This window comes from Neoarius graeffei, chromosome 3, assembly GCF_027579695.1.
Source record: "Neoarius graeffei isolate fNeoGra1 chromosome 3, fNeoGra1.pri, whole genome shotgun sequence".
In the NCBI taxonomy this organism is placed as follows: domain Eukaryota; kingdom Metazoa; phylum Chordata; class Actinopteri; order Siluriformes; family Ariidae; genus Neoarius; species Neoarius graeffei.
In genome coordinates this window covers 21,510,054-21,531,308 of record NC_083571.1, presented here as the reverse complement: position 1 = coordinate 21,531,308, position 21,255 = coordinate 21,510,054, and the positions used below count along the sequence as shown (strand labels likewise).

At 41.2% G+C, this 21,255-nt stretch overlaps 1 protein-coding gene across 6 annotated transcripts in view; it reads right to left on the bottom strand.

Annotated features, from left to right (window-relative positions):
* The window catches only part of lmbrd1 (LMBR1 domain containing 1), a 254,422-nt gene that overhangs the window by 51,071 nt on the left and 182,096 nt on the right, over nt 1-21,255 (bottom strand). For 5 of the 6 annotated variants that reach the window (XR_009654288.1, XM_060916476.1, XM_060916477.1 and 2 more), the window contains 2 exons: nt 10,526-10,590; nt 6,582-6,684 (listed from right to left, as the gene is read on the bottom strand). The exons of the other annotated variant lie outside the window; for it this stretch is intronic. Coding sequence is in view for 4 of the 5 variants with exons in the window: in XM_060916476.1 (XP_060772459.1) it covers nt 6,582-6,684; nt 10,526-10,590 (168 nt within the window). In the remaining variant the exon portion in view is untranslated. The remainder of the gene's footprint in view (nt 1-6,581; nt 6,685-10,525; nt 10,591-21,255) is intronic. 6 annotated transcript variants of the gene reach the window in all.

Below are 21,255 nucleotides of genomic sequence, written 5' to 3'. Positions count from 1 at the left end.
CCAAAAGGCTGAACTAAATTCTGCATAATATTAATTGTATTTCTTTATATAAAGCAATAAATAAAATTGTTTTTACAAGCTGCTAAGACTGGTAAGAGTATGGAAAAAACGAGGTTGCCTTAAAAAAATTTCATTTATTCAATCAAATTTCCCAAAACAATGGTTAACAAAATGTGAACGTTTGTACCATTTTTTTTTCAGTCCACATTCACCCCAAAACACAATAAAAACATCACAATATTGTCTTTCTATTCCAAATATCAAGCAAGATACATCATATTATAATAATGATGCCCACATTTGTAGTCTAATCACCTCATTTGGTGTTTTTCAGTTTTTTATTTGTTCAGCGAGAGAAACCTAGTCTCTGTTGGTCTTTAACGAGTGCATCAAAGTCAGGGTGAATGTCTGACGTGGAGATGCGAAGCACAGCTGACAGATCATCAGTCGATTCGGTGTAGGTATCAGATCTACAGATCGGCTCTGGCGCCTGCTGGTGACGTCACACTATGTGATTGGCTGGACCGTTTGAAGGATGACGTACAAGTTTGTGGTTGGTCTGGACAAATTACGGAAGTATTTATCGCAGATTAGGTTTCGTGGGATTTCATGTCATGTTCATGTCGCGCGCATTGCGTTTTTGTTGAACATAACTTCAAAATAAAAGCAATGCACATTCAGTCCATGCATGAGGTAAAATTAGAAAATACGTTTATTTTGTAATTTCTAATTAACCTTACGCGGGCCGGTCAGAATGAACCAAAGGGCCGGATGCGGCCGCGGGCCGTAAAACGCCCAGGTCTGCCTTAGATAATGTAGCTCCTCTTAAAAGCAAAAGGGTCAGAGACAAAAAATTAGTACCCTGGTATAATGATAACACTCGCACATTAAAACAGCCTACTTGAAAATTGGAATGTAAATGGCGTCAAACAAAATTGGTAGTGTTCAAATTAGCATGGAAGGAGAGCTTCCTGAAGTACAGAAAAGCTCTTGGTGCTGCTAGATCAACATCTCTCTCCTCCCTAATAGAAGATAACAAAAATAATTCTAGATTCCTATTTAATACTGTAGCAAAATTAACCAGGAATAAGTCCACTATAGACACATGCATACCTGTAGTATGTAGTAGCAACAATTTCATGAATTTTTTTCATGACAAAATTGAGAATATCCAACAAAAAATTCAAACTACTAATTGAAGGTCAGACAATGTAAGTGACCCTGTAGTTAACAATATAACTATCAGATCATCAGTTAGAATGTTTTACTCCCCTAAAAGAAACTTAATTACTTTCTTTAATCTCGGCATCAAAAGCCTCAACTTGTGTACTAGATCCCTTACCTACACATCTATTCAAACAGATAATACCTGAAGTAATTGAACCGCTTCTAAAAATAATAAATTCTTCTCTTACGATTGGCTATGTACCCAAATCCTTTAAACTAGCAGTTATCAAACCCCTGATTAAAAAAACCCGACCTTGATCCCTGTCAGATGTCCAATTATCGGCCAATATCAAACCTCCCCTTTATCTCCAAGATCCTTGAAAAAGCTGTGGCACAGCAGTTATGCTTATATTTACACAGGAATAACATCCATGAAATGCATCAGTCAGGATTTAGACCTCATCATAGCACAGAGACAGCTCTGGTTAAAGTAGTAAACGACCTACTGTTGGCGTCTGATCAGGGCTGTGTCTCGCTGCTTGTGTTGCTTGACAGTGCAGCATTTGATACCATTGATCATTCCATTCTTCTGGATAGACTAGAAAACGTTGTGGGAGTTAAGGGAACGGCCCTCTCCTGACTCAGGTCTTATTTAACTGATTGCTATCAGTATGTTGATATAAATGGTGATATTTCTAGACGTACTGAGGTAAAGTTTGGTGTTCCACAAGGTTCTGTCTTGGGTCCACTGCTTTTTTCTTTATACATGTTACCTCTGGGTGATATTATTCATAAAAATTGTATTAGTTTCCACTGTTATGCTGATGACACACAGTTGTATGTTTCTGCAAAACCTGATGAGAGACACCAGCTTAATAGAATTGAGGAATGTGTAAAGGACATTAGACACTGGATGCTTATTAATTTCCTTCTGCTTAACTCTGACAAGACTGAAATACTTGTACTAGGACCACATGCAGCTAGAAATAAGTTTTCTGATTACACAGTAACTCTGGATGGCCTTTCTGTTTTTTCACATGCAGCAGTAAAAGACCTCGGAGTGATTATTGACCCGTCTTTCATTCGAAACTCACATTGATAACATTACCCGGATAGCTTTCTTTCATCTCAGAAATATTGCTAAGATAAGAAATTTAATGTTACTACATGACGCGAAAAAACTAGTTCATGCTTTCGTTTCCTCCAGGTTGGATTACTGTAATGCCTTACTGTCTGAATGTTCCTATAAGTGCATAAACAAGCTCCAGTTATTTCAAAATGCAGCAGCAAGAGTCCTTACTAGAACTAGAAAATATGACCACATCACCCCTGTCTTATCCACACTGCATTGGCTCCCAATCAAATTTCATATTGATTATAAAGTACTACTATTGACCTTTAAAGCACTGAATGGTCTCACACCACAGTACCTGAGTGAACTTCTCTATGACACGCCACGCCTACTTGGATCAAAAGGTGCAGACTATCTGCTGGTACCTCGTATAGTGAAGGCTACATCAGGGGGCAGAGCCTTTTCTTATAAAGCCCCACAGTTACGGAACAGCCTTCCAAGTAGTGTTTGGGAATCAGACGCAGTCTCAGCATTTCAGTCTAGGCTGAAAACATATCTGTTTAGTCAAGCCTTTTGTTAATGGTGTTTATGAGGTAAAAGTGTAGATCTGGAGTAGCCTGGGCCCGCCCATCCTAAGCGTGATGCAACACGAGGGCCTGTTGTGAGCTTAGTCTGGCCAGGCAAGCTATCTTCAGCTCTTCCAAGCTCCCGAAAAATCGGGAACCAATCAACTTTGAGCATCTTCAACGGCCCTGGGTAGAGGCGTGTTCAAGGCACTGACGTAGTAGAACTGCAACCGGAAGCCATAGATTGTTTACAGAATCTATGCCGGAAGCGCTTCATTCACGCTTCCGCATCTATTACGCATAGATGCTGTATTGAAAGCATTCAACGGGAAGTTCTCATTGAAAACGGAGCAAAGAGCAGCCCTGGAGGTATTTATTGAAAGGAAGGACGTTTTCGCCTTGCTCCCGACCGGCTTCGGTAAGAGTTTAATCTACCAGTTAGCCCCGTCGCGTCACATACGTCAGAGGAAAGAGTGATGTGATTGGTTTAAGCTTCGTCACAGCCTTTTCTGGCTTCGACCAGTAGCAAACTGAGGCATTTCAGGGAGGCGGGTCAACCATGGGCTCTGGGAAATGGTTGGGCTTAATATCTTGGCCAGACCAATAGCTCGGAGAGCTTTGAAGTCGCGTTAGCCAGGCTAGATCTGGAGGGTCCTCAGACAGAGTGTTTTGGTAAACTGGGATGTATGGATGCTGTCAGTCCCCACTTGCTTGCTCACTTGAGTTTGTTGACGGTGTAGTGGCTGGCTGCTTTATGTCCCAGGGCTCCCTCATGCCTGTGTTACCTTCTGGCTCTCCCCTTTTAGTTATGCTGTCATAGTTAGTTGCCGGAGTCCCTGCTTGTACTCGATGCAATATGTATACCGTTCCTACTTATTCAGGTGACATTGGGCATATTTAACAACCTGTGTTTTCTCTCTCTTCCGCCCCCCCCAAATCTGTCCCTCTGAGTTACATGTCGGTCCTGGGATTGAGATGCTGACCTCTTCTGCTCCTTGGACCTGCCTGATCCATCCTGGTGCCCTGTGTCTGGTTGGAGTCTCATCGCATCGCTCCTGTGGAGGGCGGCCCCATGTGGACAGTTGGGGGCTGCACCTGGAGGACGCTCTGGACTCTTGCAGTGGTGCTTTTGTGGCTGGGGACTGCAGTTGACTTGCTGACTTTAGGACTGTGGTTGTCGTGAACAGTTTTGCGCTCGGGTTTCCATCGGTGGGGGGTTTATAGCATCAACGAAGCTGACTTTATGTTAGGACTGTTCATGTTATAGTCATGTTGTCTGTTGTTGCCCGGATGGGGACGGGTTCCCTTTTGAGTCTGGTTCCTCTCAAGGTTTCTTCCTCGTGTCGTCTGAGGGAGTTTTTCCTTGCCACCGTCGCCACAGGTGTGCTCATTGGAGATAGATTAGGGATAAAATTAGCTCATATTTTAAGTCGTTCAAATTCTGTAAAGCTGCTTTGCGACAATGTTTATTGTTAAAAGCGCAATACAAATAAACTTGACAAACATCAACAGCTAAAATTTGGACCATCCACAAAAAAAGTACAACGTAATAGGCTATATAGTATTTATAGAATATCAAAATTGGCAAAGCTCAACTACATCTGATGCTGCAGGATTCCTTTGATCAAGTTATTTGGGATGTTCAGCCAGATGTGTGAATTGCTAGGAAATGGGCAGCTGAGGATGCCGTGGAAGTGGCAGAAGCAAGTCTGTAGACAAAAGATGTTATCAGTGCTGTACAGACAGAAAGAGTTGGTCTTGGTAATGTACGCCACAGGTGGTTTTCTCCTGAGAACACATTAGGGCCCCGAGAGATGGTGTTGAGTGAGCTCTGTTTTTTTGAGGAAGAGTCATGTTGTACAACTGCTGCAGGGCATAGAAAGCAGGGTGCATGGACGAGATGGGATGAAGTTGAGTCTAGATTTGTTTCCTAGCCAGAACTTTGGTCAACGGACCAACCTGCAAAATCATTCTTTCTGCAATCAGTGTATGACTGCCTACCATCACCAGTCAAGCTCAAGTTGTGGGGCTATTCTCCATCTGACATATGCCTTTGTTGTAGTGTGGAACAAGGAACACTTAGCCATGTACTGTCAGCGTGCAAACAACTCTCATGTCTCTACACTTGGCGCCACAACCAGGTGTTGGCAGAATTAGTGGGTATAGTGAAAAAGCAATTTAAATAAATCAATGAGAATCCTGTGCAGAGAACATCTCAAATGCTGAGAAGGTGACCGTACAAAACTGATGAAACAATCAAGGTTACTTTCAGGTGCTCAGGATTGCCAATTCACTGTTGACTTGGGTGAGAACCTAATCTTCCCAGCACATATTGCCATAACTAATAAGCGACCAGATGTGACTGTGTGGTCTAAATTGTTAAAATGTGTACATCTTATAGAACTGACTGTCCCCTGGGAGGACAATATGGAGGAGGCATTTGAATGTAAGAGAACACGGTATCAGCAGTTGTGTATGAGATGTAAGGACAATGGGTGGATGTGCTCAGTATGGCCAGTGGAGGTTGGCTGCCGGGGATTCCTGGGGAGGTCCATAACAGCCTTCCTATCCCAGCTTGGTCTTGGCTCACATGCCATAACATCTACCTCCAAGCAGCTTTGTGCAGCAGCTGAAAAAGCATCAAGTTGGATCTGGCCCAAAGCACGTAACTTGTCAACGTGATGGCCAACTTTAGAAGCCACCCCCTGGTGGCTTTATGCCACTGGTGGTGCCAGGGATGTCAGTACCATCTTAGCCACTGAAACTATGCATTCATCCCTGGGTGGTGGCTGATGAGGGGGCTGTATGTTTTTCTCCCTAGAATATCTAATTGGAAAGTAAGAGACCATTTTTATTTGTTGCTTTCAAAAATAAGAAAAAGTAGATACAAATGGCCTATCTATATCTTTCTACATTCTGAAGTAATGCATTACCATCTCACACTTCTTATGGTTTTACAGCATCTAGAATTAAATTCACTGAAAAAAAAAATAGGGTTATATGGTAGATTGTTTGATAGTCATGTTACAATGATCTAATTATGATCCTTGGTACTATTTTGATTCTCCACAACATTAATGTGCAACATTTTGCCCAAAACTATATGGCTGCTGATGTACATTTTTGATATTCTGAAATACATGTTGACATTTATTGGCATTAGTGCAGATAAAAATTGTTTATACCACTATTTCTGTTATATGAAATAAAAATTTAAATAAAGTTTTTGAAAAATCTAAGTTAATCATTTAATAATATATTCACATACATAGTAACTAAATCATTGTGCTATACATTGCTCCACAAAAATTTGGTCTCTAAACAGATTCTGAATTTAGAAGACACCCCCCGGTGGCTTTATGCCGCTGGTGGTTATTACTAATTCAGTGCACTGATTTCATGATTTAGGAGAAAGCAATGGTCTTCATGAGGTCACTTATGCAAACCAAAGTGGGCTGTCTGGAAACTAACCCTTATCTTACATACTAAATCAATAATTCAAAACTAATGATCCATTTAAAGTGACTATGAAATAACACTTGTAAAATCAACTTTACTTGAAATGTCTTCTTACTCGGTGGCTCGACACAGCTATGGCCTGATTCTAAAACATGAGGCCTGTCAGATGCTCACATCGCAAAAGCAGGATATATCTATGATAAAGAGTCAAGTTGTTCCAGTGATCCAGGATTAGAAAGTATTTTGTTTCTAATGATTCCCCGTTAGTACTGTGTATATAGTGGTCAACTTGGTGAATGATGAATGAAGTCCCTCACCGGTTGCAATGCCAGCAGCAGCTCATTTAAGGGGTTTGTTAGGTTTGTTCCAAAGACAATAAGGCCAGTGCTCATCCCAGATGAATACAGGGCTTTGTCCAGACTGCAATAATAAAAGCACAAAATATTTCACTTTTAATTTAAAGGTTACAACGTGAAGACTAAACAAAAATCTACCTGAGAATAAATAACTACATCAGGCCATTGTTTTCCATGGGTACATTTGAGAAAGTTTCAGGTATTAAATTCAATTAAGGATATGGGATGAGTTTCCCAAAAGCCTCTGAAGGCCAAGAGTGTCTTTAATTACCTCCTAAGATTCATCGACAAGCTAACGTGGTTTTCCTGAACAACATCGTAGCCCAAGTAGTCCTTTAGTTTGCTCTGAATTTATGAGAGGCCCGGACCACTCTTTCAAAATAAAGAACGACTCGCTCACAGCCAAATACACAGAATATGCATGTGCCTCCAAGGGACTCTCACAGTCAGTGGGGGAAACTGGTGTTGAATCTGTGCTGGTGTTCAATTATTTTCCTTGTAAGTTGCAAGTATATCAAGTTAATTATAACAAATGTACAAAAAACATTATGAATAGATTTCAATATGTTATGGAATCACTTATGGATATGGTAATGTCATATTGATGTCACAATATTTTAATCAAATCTAACTCCATTAGGCGAGTGATTCTCTCAGTGTTATAAAAGACATTTCTGCACCGCTAACGTGTGTGAGAGAGCGCGTGCGCATGAGAGAGAGAGAGGTTTTGATGTGTGTGTACCTAAGGAGGTTGAACTGACCTTATATACAGTGGATATAAAAAGTGTACACACCCCGTTTAAATGATAGGTTTTTCTGATGTAAAAAAAGTGAGACCACGATAATTTCAAAACTTTTCCCACCTTTAAATGTGACCTACGTATAACCTGTACAATTCAATTGAAAAACAAAACAAGTCTGTTGGGGGGAAAAACATAAAAAAAAAAAAAAAGTACAATAAGCTGGTTTACACCCTTAAACTAATACTTTGCTGAAGCACCTTTTGATTTAATTACAGCATTCAGTCTTTTTGGGTACACACCTGCCATCAATTAAAATGACTCATTAACCCCAAATAAAGTTCAGCTGTCCTAGTAGGATTTTCCTGACATTTGCTCAGTTGCATTCTCCAGCAAAACCCAAGGCTTGCAGAGAGCTTGCTAAGTATCAAAGGGATCTCATTGCTGAAAGTTATCAGTCAGAAGAAGGATACAAAAGAAAATTTCCACAGCATTAACATATACCATGGAGCACAGTGAAAACAGTCATCAAGAAGTGGAGAAAATATGGGACAACAGTGACATTATCAAGAACTGTATGTACCTCCAAAATTGATGAAAAGACAAGATGAAGGGACAAGACAGGGAGACTGCCAAGAGGCCTACAGCAACACTGAAGGTGCTACAGGAATTTCTTGCAAGTACTGGTTGTGTACTACATGTGACAACAATCAACCGTATTCTCCATGTGTTTGGACTATGGGGTAGGGTCGCAAGACAGAAGCCTTTTCTTACAAAGGAAAACATCCAGGCCTGGCTAAATTTTGCAAAAAAAATACATCAACTCTCCCAAAAGCATGTGGGAAAATGTGTTATGGTGGTCTGATGAAACCACGGTTGAACTCTTTGGCCACAATTCCAAAAGGTATGTTTGGCACAAAAACAACACTGCACATCACCAAAAGAACACCATACCCATGGTGGAAGCATGGCAGCATCATGTTTTGGGGTTGTTTTTCTTCAGCTGGAACAGGGGCTTTAGTCAAGGTGGAGGGAATTATGAACAGTTCTAAATACCAGTCAATTTTGGCCCAAAACCTTCAGGTGTCTGCTAGAAAACTGAAGGTGAAGAGGAATTTCATCTTTCAGCACGACAATGACCCCAAGCATACATCGAAATCAACAAAAGAATGGCTTCATCAGAAGAAAATTAAAGTTTTGGAATGGCCCAGCCAGAGCCCAGATTTAAATCCAGTTGAAAATCTGTGGAGTGACCTGAAAAGGGCTGTGCACAAGGGATGCCCTTGCAGTCTGACAGATTTGGAATGCTTTTGCAAGGAAGAGTGGGCAAATATTGGCAAGTCTAGATGTGGTAGGCTGACAGACTCCTACTTAAAAAGACAATGCTGTAATTAAACCAAAAGGTGCTTCAACAAAGTATTAGTTTAAGGGTGTGCACACTTATGCAGCCAGCTTATTGTATGTTTATTTTTTTAAATGTTTTTCTCCTTAACAGATTTGTTTGTTTTTCAGTTGAATTGTACACATAAGTCACATAAAAGGTGGGAAAAGTTTTGAAATTATTTATCAGTCTCATTAAAAAATGAGACCATGATAAATAATTTCAAAACTTTTCCCACCTTGCTGAAAGATGAAATTCCTTTTTACATCAGAAAAACCTATCATTTTAATGGGGTGTGGACAGTTTATATTCACTGTGTGTGTGTGTGTGTGTGTGTGTATAAAATTCACCTCCTTATGCATATAATTGACCTCCTTTTACACACAGACTAAAACCTCTCTCTCTCTGCATGCGTGCACATATAAGGGCAAACATTGCCAACTTGCCATTGTGGAGAACAGTTGAAATAATCTTGACTGCATGTGTGAGTAACACTGAAACAAGCAGGCATGGGGAACACATTTACTTAATTATTTAGTTTACTATTTGCTCATTCTTTTGTGTGAATGTTTATTCATTTAATTAAAAAACACGCTTGGAATTAAAAAAAATATTGCCCAAAAATGTAAAGTAGTTTCAATTATTAATTACCACATTATATATGTAATGCTTAATGACAATACAATATTTTAACTTATTTTTTTCGCGGTACAGTTTCCATCAAATCATGCGTTCTGATTGGCTTGTGAGCAGTCTGGAATCCTACGATACGGACCCCAGTTATGGACCTTTGGCAACTCGCTCATTCACAACAAACACAGTAGCAATTTTTGGTAACATTTATTTTTGCATTTCTCAGTATAATAGCATTAATTTTACAGCATGGATAGCGATAACGAGTGTGTTCACAGCGAAAGCGAGTTTTACTACCCTGATAAAGACGAAATAAAAGAAAACATTTCAGGAGAAAGCTGAAAACCTCTAACTGTTGCTAACACCGAGCAAAAACATAGCTGAATCCTGAATGACTCAATTTTGTATAAATAGAGGACTACATAGGCGGCAAAATGTAGTTTTTTTTTTTTCCCTGCCATGGAAGTGCACTTGTATACCGAGGAGGAAGCCATTTGCATTACAGCCGTGAATGAGGATTCAAAATACCGGCTCACCTTGGCTTTGTTTTCCTTTTCAGGTGCTCTCATTTTCTGTTAGAATTTGGTAAAGAAAAAAATAAATATATTATTTACTAGCTTAAGGTCGGTCCGTATCGTGAAATACCGTGACCTCGGCCCAGAGGCCTCGGTCAGTATTTTCAAGACCTCGGTCATGGTATTTCACGATACGGACCTCCCAGCTGGTAAATGATATATTTTAAACACTTTATATTTCATTGTTTTTTGGTAAAAAACAAACACCATGTGACCTCATCAACTGGATTTAGCAACTACTAATGCGTATATTCAGGACGCGCATTGCAAAGAAGTTCTTTGTCATGTTGCTAATAAGACTTCTTACGAGTGAGTTCGGGAAAACCACATATAGAGACAAATGTATGTTGCTGAAGACAGTCTCTCAAATTGCACTTTAGCTCTAAAGGGCAACGTTTTGGGGAAACCTACCCCTTACTGGGCAGATGGGGCAGAAATCATTATGCCCCATTGATCAACCTTTATTAACCCCATGTCTTTTATTCTCAAACCTGCTAAATACAGAGAAGTATTTTGGGGTGAGGGGGTGAACCTGTAGTGGAGCTTGTAATATTAGCTTAAGATGAGTGTGCTTACTTGGAAATGAACAGGCATATGAAGAACAGGAGTGCCACCAGGATGAATAAAACTCCAAGCAAAATCTTAGGGCAGAGAAAAGGTAAGACAGATGGAAACTTAGTGGCAAATAGACATTCAGTTCAACTTTCAGATTGTCATTTATTAATGCTCAACCAGACAACCAGGTCACTTTGGAGCAACCCAGGTGTTAGCTTTACAGGGAAATGCAGATAGGGTTGTCACCATGCTTTCAATGGCCCCTAGTATGACATGTAAAAAGTAAAGAATGTTACTTAATGTGCACGCAGTGTAAATTTACAAATAACCTTGCAGAGAACATTCATAACTGTATGAGGTAAAGAAAGGAGACACACACGAAAGAAATGGAAAGAGGAACAAGGAACACTGACAGACTAAGTAAGAAGAGTACAAAAGAGAAAGTCAGAAACAGAGGTTTGCTGAATTGAGGCATCAAATATATTTTGATGGTAGATTTGATTGCACTTATATTTCTGTAATGGCTTCTTATTTATTGTAGCCTAAATTCTGTAACAGCTGTATGGGATAGGACATCTGCATATCTCTGTATTAAGCTCCGATTTACACATGTAACAGCCAGCACAAACCACTCATTGATGGTGACCTGAGAAAAGCTCTGCAGCTGTACTTATTCGTATGTTACGGTTCAAACTTCAGCAAGAAAACACACTGTGGGCTTTAACGCTAGTACAGAGAAGAAATTACCTTGAAGTGGTATGTTTTATGCAATCGATGTATAAAATACACCATTTTATTTCTTTTAAAAGAATCACACATTGATCATTTTAAAACTTTTTTTAAATCTTAAATCCCATTTGAAGGGTACTGTATCTTATAGTCCAAGTAATCTAAGACTATGAATTGGAGCATTTTGGCATGCCTTATATAACATTCCTTATATAACATCCAGAAACTCATGTTGTTCATGTGAACTCTTCAGTCTACAGCAGCACCATCATTTCTCAAGACTGTACCATGGCTTCACTGGTCATTTTTGAGAATATGCTACCACACAGAGTCTTGAGGTAGAGCAGGGGTGTCAAACCTGATCCATAAAGGGCCGTGTGGCTGCAGGTTTTCATTCCAGCCATGCAGCAGCACCCTGATTTGGCTTATTCAATCAACTGACACACCCACCCTTTAATCAAGGGTGGGTGTGGCTGCAAGTATTTGACTGTGTGAAGACAGTTCAGTTGATTGAATGAGCCAAGTCAGGTGTGCTGCTGCATGGCTGGAATGAAAACCTGCAGCCACAAGGCCCTTTATGGATCAGGTTTGACACCCCTGAGGTAGAGCATAATTAACTAGAAAATTACCCCCCAATTTGCTCACCTGCCAATTCCCACCAGCCAGCTCTCCTATAACACATATATCTACCAAGTGAAAAGAAAGAAGATTATCATCTGCTTCCTGCAAGACAGGTGAAGCCAGCAGCCAACCATATCTTTTAGACCTACTGCTCATGCTGCAACACAAAACATAACATACTTGGAGTAAAACACCTACCCTCTTTTGCCTATAGGAGCTCATGGATTGGCAAGTGGTGCTGTGATTGACAGGAGAGAGAGTATGCAATCTGTCATAGAACTGTCTCCCAAAACTCTGTAGTCTTATCCAAATTTCTCCTGACATATCCTAGTCGACTTTTGATGTTCCTTGTGGTCAAGAGTACAGTGTGTCTTGGAGTCCAGCCATGAAATCCTTGTTTATTCAGTGCATGTCTTATAGTTGCCACTGAAGCACTTGTACCAGCCTTCATCATGTCATCCTGTAGGTGTCTTGCACTCACACGGGTTTTTTTCTTAGTTGTCCTAAGTGGCTAAGGGCCCTTGATGATATTTTGGGCTTTCTTCCACAGCCAGGCAGGTTTGCAGCTGTTCCATAAAGTTTTAAACTTTCTTATAATGCTCCCAATGGTATCTCTTGGAATGTTAATTTTTTTTGGAAATCTTCTTATACCCAAGGCCCTTTAGGTGTGATGAAATCTCCTCTCAGCTTTTGTGGAAGCTCCTTTGTCTTTCCCATGACTGCAACTGACCTTGAGTACTTTCATGGGTGGGGCTTATATGTGCATCACAGCTGAAGCAAATGAAGGATCATTACAGAGTTCCCAAAGGCTTAATTATGTTTCAACTCCACTTTAGGCCATAAAAACTGTCAGAAAGGTTTAAAAGCAACAATATTATATCGGGGTTGAATAATTGTAACATGGCTATCTAAAGCTTCACTCACAACCTGCCATAAGTGTTTTGGACATGCACGGGTTGCAGGGTTTGGTAGATCGCAGCCATGCCACAGGGTCGTGGTGAACCCTGTGGAAAGTTTGGGGGAGGAGTACAGGCAAAGTACTTGTCAAGTACAGGCTGCATGCCTGACTTACTTGAGGCGTGGGAAAAATTGAGCAGTTAGCCCGTGGAAAGTGTATGTCTGACGTACGTGATCAGTGCGTGTTCAGTGAATGTGGAGTGTGTGAGACTTGCATTTTACCAGTTTCCTGCTCTACGAGTTTGGGCTGCACATGTGAAGCATGTGTGATGCATGTGATTAGCACGTTACAATCACTCATAACTTGCTTGTGATGCAAGCCAGGCGTGGGTATAAAACCAGCATGTCCTGCAGCATTCTTCATCTGTCTTTCGGCTGAAGAACATTGGATATTTTGTGGGAAAAATGTAAAAATTTTCAGTTTAAAGTTTCGAAAATGGGACCCAAGAAGAAGCAAGCAAAAGTGAAGTAACCCAGCCTGAAACAGCAGAGGGGGAGGAGGAAGAATTGGATGATGATGGTAGCAGCACCGGCAAGCCCTGCACGGACAGGGCTTCAAGCTGGCAGAAGGCACAGCACCCCGCCAGAGATATTTTCACAAGTAAATATACATGCTTTAAAACATTCATTTCAGTATCTATATGCTTATGTAATTAATATTATATATGCTGATTTTCATGTTTGTTTCAGCTAACGATGCCCAGAAGTGAGGACATTGCAATCCCATCATCGCTGTCAGGCCATTATGCCATGCTCAGTGATGAGGACAAGGACATCCCATCCCACCACTCAGCAGGAGTAGGAGCAGGACAGTAGCTTGGAGTCAGAGTCAAAGTGCGTTTCAGTGCTCAAACTATTGGGCTATTTAGTTGGGATTTTTTACAATGTAATAAGATGTGTTATTCCCTTATACTCATGTTTTATTATTTGACGTTTGCATGGTAAATTAACAAATACTCAAATAAAAACAGCAAATGAGGTGGTGGTCTTCCTTTCTACAATGCTACACGCTACATGATCGGTTCCGTGGTTCCTCCCCAATATATATATATTTACAGCCTCACTCACAACCCGCCGTACATATTGCTATGAGCGGTCTACAGTCAAAAATTTGGCAAAACCGCGCTTGAGACTTGCGCGACACTTGCGTGTGTTCAGCGCCGTAAAAGGTCGCAGACTGCCCGTGGAGACTTTTGGTCCTGCACATGCAAATTCTATGCGCCTTGCGACAAATCAAAAACGCATACGCTACATACGGGACCCGTACTCCTTTTGTACACCTGAACAAATTCAGCAGCACAGCTAGTAGGGGCTTTTTGACCGCAAGATGCATGAGTGACACGCCTTAGAAGTACTACACACACAGAAAATATATATATATATATATATATATATATATATATATATACACATACACACACACACGTATGTGTATATATATCAGACACACGTTTAAAAACACTATACACACTGTTTTTAAAAAAAAAAAAAATTTTTATATATATATATATATATATATATATATATATATATATATATATATATATATATGCGCACACGTGTGTGTGTGTGTGTATTATATATATATATATATATATATATATATATATATATGATTGATTCCACGCTTATGGGTACTGAAATGGGGACATGAACTTATTTTTAAAAATTCACCTAAAACCATTTCTTTTTTTTACCATCAGGTCACAAAACATGTAATCTTTAATGAATGATATGTTAAAAGATAACTTTAATTTTCTGAGATGTAATAAAAACATTTATATGCCAAAGTCAGAACGTAACAGAAGTGTTGTGGACATATATATTCTCAATTTTAACAATGTAGAATTACTTTTTGAAACATAGGAAGGTGATGTTTTAGCAAATATAATTAATAAACATGTGTAGTAGAATAAACATACACATTCTTTCAATAAGATTAACATGGTATATAGCTAGATTGTAATTAATTTGTAACAGACGCGAGATGGACAATCGTAACAGAAGTAATGTAACAGACATCATTTTGGAACTCATAGGCTTGACTTTGGCATATAAATATGTTTTTATTACATCTCAGAAAATTAAAGTTATCTTTTAACATATCATTCATTAAAGATTACATGTTTTGTGACCTGATGGTAAAAAAAGAAATGGTTTGAGGTGAATTTTTAAAAATAAGTTCATGTCCCCATTTCAGTACCAATAAGCATGGAATCACTCATATATATATATATATATATATATAAATAAAATATATATATACACACACACTATATATACACACTATATAATGTGTGTACACACATATATAAAAAAACAGTGTGTATACAGTGTTTTTAAATGTGTGTGTGTATATATATATATATATATATATATAGTATGTGTGAGTATATATACACACGTGTGTGTGTGTGTGTGTGTGTGTGTGAGAGAGAGAGAGAGAGAGAGAGAGAGAGAGGGTGAGTGTGTGTATATATATATATATATATATATATATATATATATATATATATATATATATATATATATATATATAAAATCTCCTTCTCACCCCCGGCGGGGGGGTGGTATCCATGTCATCCTCAAGCTCGGGTCCTCTACCAGAGGCCTGGGAGTTTGAGGGTTCTGCGCAGTATCTTCGATGTTCCTAGGACTGCGCTCTTCTGGACTGAGGCTTCAGATGTTGTTCCTGGGATTTGCTGGAGCCACTCTCCCAGTTTGGGGGTTACTGCCCCAAGTGCCCCCACTACCACGGGGACCACGCAACCCTTGACCTTCCACATCCGTTCCAGCTGCTCTTTCAACCCTTGATACTTCTCAAGTTTCTCATGTTCCTTCTTTCTGATGTTGGCGTCAGCTGGGATCGCCACATCTATCACCACCACCCTCTTCTGCTCTTTGTCCACCACCACTATGTCCAGTTGGTTAGCCAGGATCTGTTTGTCAGTTTGGAAGCTGAAGTCCCACAGAACCTTGTCCCTGTTGTTCTCAGCCACCTTCTGTGGTATGGCCCATTGGGACTTGGGTACTTCTATTCCATACTGGTTGCAGATGTTCCTGTATACTATCCCAGCCACTTGGTTGTGCCTCTCCATGTACGCTGATCCAGCAAGCATCTTACACCCTGCTACTATGTGCTGGACTGTTTCAGGGGCTTCTTTGCACAGTCTGCATCTTGGGTCTGATCTACTCTGGTAGATCCTGGCCTCTATGGCTCTTGTGCTTATGGCCTGTTCTTGTGCTGCCATGATTAGTGCCTCTGTGCTGTCTGTCAGTCCTGCATTATCCAGCCACTGGTAGGATTTCTTGATATCAGCCACTTCCTCTATCTGACGGTGGTACATGCCATGTAGGGGTTTGTCTCTCCAGGTTGTCTGTTCCTCCTCCTCCTCTGCACTCTCATCAGGGTTCTGCTGCCTGAGACATTCACTTAGCAGTTCATCCTTTGGGGCCATCTTTCTGATGTATTCTCGGATTTTCGATGTTTCATCCTGGACCGTGGTCTTGATGCTCACTAGCCCTCGGCCTCCCTCTTTCCACTTAGTGTATAGTCTCAGGGTGCTGGACTTGGGGTGGAACCCTCCATGCATGGTGAGGAGCTTTCTAGTCTTGATATCTGTGGCTTCTATCTCCTCCTTTGGCCAGTTTATGATACCAGCGGGGTATCTGATGACTGGTAGTGCGTACATGTTGATGGCTCAGACCTTGTTCTTACCATTCAGCTGACTTTTCAGGACCTGCCTTACTCTCTGGAGGTATTTGGCTGTGGTTGACTTCCTTGTGGTTTCTTCATGGTTTCCATTAGCCTGTGGGATGCCAAGGTACTTGTAGCTGTCTTGGATATCACCTATGTTGCCCTCTGGTAGGTCAATCCCCTCAGTCCGGACCATCTTGCCTCTCTTTGAGACCATCCAGCCACACTTGTCCAATCCGAATGACATCCCTATGTCATCGCTGTAGATCCAGGTGGTGTGGATCAGCGAGTCTATTTCTCGCTCGTTCCTGGCATACAGCTTGATGTCATCCATGTAGAGCAGGTGGCTGATTGTTGCCCCACTACGGAATCTTCATGATGATCTGACTGAGGGGGTTCAGGCCTATGCAGAACAGCAGTGGTGATAGCGCATCTCCTTGGTATATGCTGCACTTTATGTTGACTTGGGCAATGGGTTTTGAGTTGGCCTCTAGGGTTGTCTTCCACATTTCCATTGAGTTCTGGATGAAGGTCCTTAGGTTCCTGTTGATCTTATACAGTTCCAGACATTCCAGTATCCATGTGTGTGGCATTGAGTCGTAGGCTTTCTTGTAGTCAATCCAGGCAGTGCACAGGTTGGTCTGTTTCTTCTTACAGAGCCACATGCTTACTCATTTTTGCCGCAATGATGCCTGACAGGGCCTTCCATGTTGTGCAGAGACAGGTAATTGGCCGGTAGTTGGATGGGATGGGTCCCTTCTGGGGGTCCTTCATGATTAGGACTGTCCTGCCTTGGGTTAGCCATTCTGGGTGGGTTCCATCCCTCAGCAGCTGGTTCATCTGTGCTGCTAGGCGTTCATGGAGTGCAGTTAGCTTCTTCAGCCAGTACGTATGGATCATATCGGGGCCTGGTGCTGTCCAGCTCTTCATCTTTGACACTCTTTCTTGGACATCTGCCAAACATCTGGAGATGGTTACTGGTTCTTGTTCTGGGAGGTTGCTGTGGTCAGCTCTTAGGTCCACTAACCATTGGGCATCGGTGTTGTGTCCTATATGTCTTTCCAGTACTTTTCCACCTCAGCTCTTGGTGGGTCTGACCGGTTGTTGTTCCCCTGCCACTGAAAGTACACCTTGGCTGGTTCAGTGGAGAACAGCTTGTTTATTCTCCTGGCCTCTCCCTCCTTGGTGTATCTCTTCAACCGGGTGGCCAGAGCTGTTGCTGTTAGTCGCTGTTTGGTAGTTTCGAGTGCCTCTGGTATGGAGAGTGAGTTGTACTTCCTGGGTGCCCCTTTATTCACCATGTTCCCTTTCTGTAGTTCAGCTAGCTGGCTAACTTCTCTCCGTGCTGCCTTTATCTTGGCCTCTAATCGTCTCTTCCATGGTGGATACTGTTTGTTATGTCCCGAGCCCACCTTGTGTCACATCTACTAGTAGATCTTCTGAAGGTACTTGGCAACTCAGCTTCGGTATTCGTCGGGGGCTCCAGGTTTCCAGTTGGGTCACGATCTTCCTTCTCAGGTCAGCAGCTCTTGTGTTGAGGCTTGTGCTGGGGCTTGGTACCCAATCTATGGTTGTGGGGATGATGACATCTCCCCGCTGACCTGTCTTCCTGGCTCCCCCTTGCCGTAGCATCTCTAGTTGTGATAGTAGATTTCGATTATGGATGTAATAGCTGTTTGTTAGCCTTGATTGTGGGTTTCGAAGTATCCAATGGTCCCACATTGCTTGTATAGTAGCATTCCAGCAAATCCGTATTTTGGCCCCTAGCAACTGACACAGACCTTGTTGACCCGGGCGACGTCTGTTATGTCTTCACTCATTCCTGAGGTAGGCTGATATATCATGAGGGGTTTTTGCCTAAGGACCCTTACTGGATGATGTTTTGCCCCGACCAGGATTCGAACCCCAATCTCCTGCGTCGTAGTCAGTGAGCGTTACCACTGTACTATCCAGCTGATGCAATATATATATATATATATATATATATATATATATATATACACACACACACACATATACACACACACTCACATATATGGTGTTTGTGTATATTTTATATATATATATATATATATATATATATATATATATATATACACACACATATATATATATATATATATATATATATATATATATATATATACATACATAATATATATATATATATATATATATATATATATACACACACACACACAAGGGTTGGGCGGTATCCAAATTTTGATACCTTTAAACTGTCTGTGTTTTCCCGGGGTATACGGTATTACCGAGAAAAAAATAATATTTTGTTTCGGCCTACTGTGTAACGTGCGCCTATACCGGCGGACCTTGTCCAGACCTGCGCCTATGCCTCAAACGTACTATTTAAAAGCAGCATAGCGAATTGTGTGCACTGTGGTATGGATTTAGCAGCAAAGCGAATTTTGTGCATTGATGAATGGATTAAGAGATATTTCAAAGCATCACGCAACTCTTCCTTCATCTTGAAAATAGCATTCAACTGTCGTTTACACGTCTGCATTGAAACGCCATTTGCAGCACTATTTCACCTACTCCATCAAAAAAAAGTACACGATGAGCAGGATCATACCCTTTCAAGCATGGGAAATAAAAAAAAAAGAAAAGAAAAAGAATTAACCAACACCCCGTTTAGACTGCGCGATAAACCATATTCTTCAGCGCAAATGAGGCGAACCTAATTCAAATGCGTGATAGCTGCACAAGGCAAAATCATATGGGCCCACGTCATGCCATGGCGGGGAAATTAATAATCAAATGGCCTTACCTTGCTTAAAACGTTGTCTTGATCACATAACTCCTTACAATTATTCCACTTAAATCCATACGGTTTAACACACCCAACAAAGATAGCAAGCGCATTGCTAATTCCCACCAGAAACCTAACAGTTTACGCTACGATGTTTTCTTCCGTTTCTTCAGTAGATGACATTTCAAACGTTTATTACCCACATCCCAAATGTCATACGTTATATTATTTTACCTTGTTGTTACTCATGTAACCTACTAAAAACACTCAGATTGGAGGTGTTCCCCTCTCGCGCCGTGACCGTCTTCTTACATACTTTACACACAGCTTCATCTGTGTTTGCTGGCTCTCCCTTTTCGTTTGGTTTGAAACCAAAATACTGCCACACTGCCGATGTTGTTGTTTTTTTGCCACTAACTCGTTATCTTGACTTGCCATCTTTCAACCGCGGTCTCAGTCTCTCGCGAAGCTTTGTCAGACTCCAAATGTCATGCAGGGTTGCCATGGTAACAACATAAACAACCCTGCACGCGATGAGAACTTCTTTAGGAAATTGATAGAATTAGTGAAAATACGATCACACAGTTATTTGGGATGATCTTCAATTTATTATTTTATATTATGACCTCATGTACTCCATATTTATTTAGATATTATTATTTTTTTTTTAAATGACGGTAATGAGACCGATACCGTTGGTACTTTTGGATACCTCGGGATACCTTCTTACCGTAATACCGCCCAACCCTAACACACACACACACACACGTATACATATACACATATATAAGGGGGATAAGGGGGATACACATATATATCAGGGGATTGACCTACCAGAGGGCAACACAGGTGATATCCAAGACAGCTACAAGTACCTTGGCATCCCACAGGCTAATGGAAACCATGAAGAAACCACAAGGAAGTCAACCACAGCCAAATACCTCCAGAGAGTAAGGCAGGTCCTGAAAAGTCAGCTGAATGGTAAGAACAAGGTCCGAGCCATCAACATGTACGCACTACCAGTCATCAGATACCCCGCTGGTATCGTAAACTGGCCAAAGGAGGAGATAGAAGCCAAGATATCAAGACTAGAAAGCTCCTCACCATGCATGGAGGGTTCCACCCCAAGTCCAGCACCCTGAGACTATACACTAAGCGGAAAGAGGGAGGCCGAGGGCTAGTGAGCTTCAAGACCACGGTCCAGGATGAAACATCGAAAATCCGAGAATACATCAGAAAGATGGCCCCAAAGGATGAACTGCTAAGTGAATGTCTCAGGCAGCAGAACCCTGATGAGAGTGCAGAGGAGGAGGAGGAACAGATAACCTGGAGAGACAAACCCCTACATGGCATGTACCACCGTCAGATAGAGGAAGTGGCTGATATCAAGAAATCCTACCAGTGGCTGGATAATGCAGGACTGACAGACAGCACAGAGGCACTAATCATGGCAGCACAAGAACAGGCCATAAGCACAAGAGCCATAGAGGCCAGGATCTACCAGAGTAGATCAGACCCAAGATACAGACTGTGCAAAGAAGCCCCTGAAACAGTCCAGCACATAGCAGCAGGGTGTAAGATCAGCGTACATGGAGAGGCACAACCAAGTGGCTGGGATAGTATACAGGAACATCTGCAACCAGTATGGAACAGAAGTACCCAAGTCCCAATGGGCCATACCACAGAAGGTGGCTGAGAACAACAGGGCCAAGGTTCTGTGGGATTTTGCGATAATCGATATATTGCAAGGAATTTCAACCACATCACGATATGTGTCACTGAAGAAAATCAGAATTTATTGACCACTGTAAAATTACATTTCACATACATAACTACACACTCTTGCCAGACATATATTTGTCTCTATTCCACTGCTGGCAAAACCAAGAGTTGCTTCACTACAACATACAGAAAATTCCCATTTCTGTGCTAGTATTATCAACTTTTCTGTAAGCATGGACACATCAGTGCTGCTTA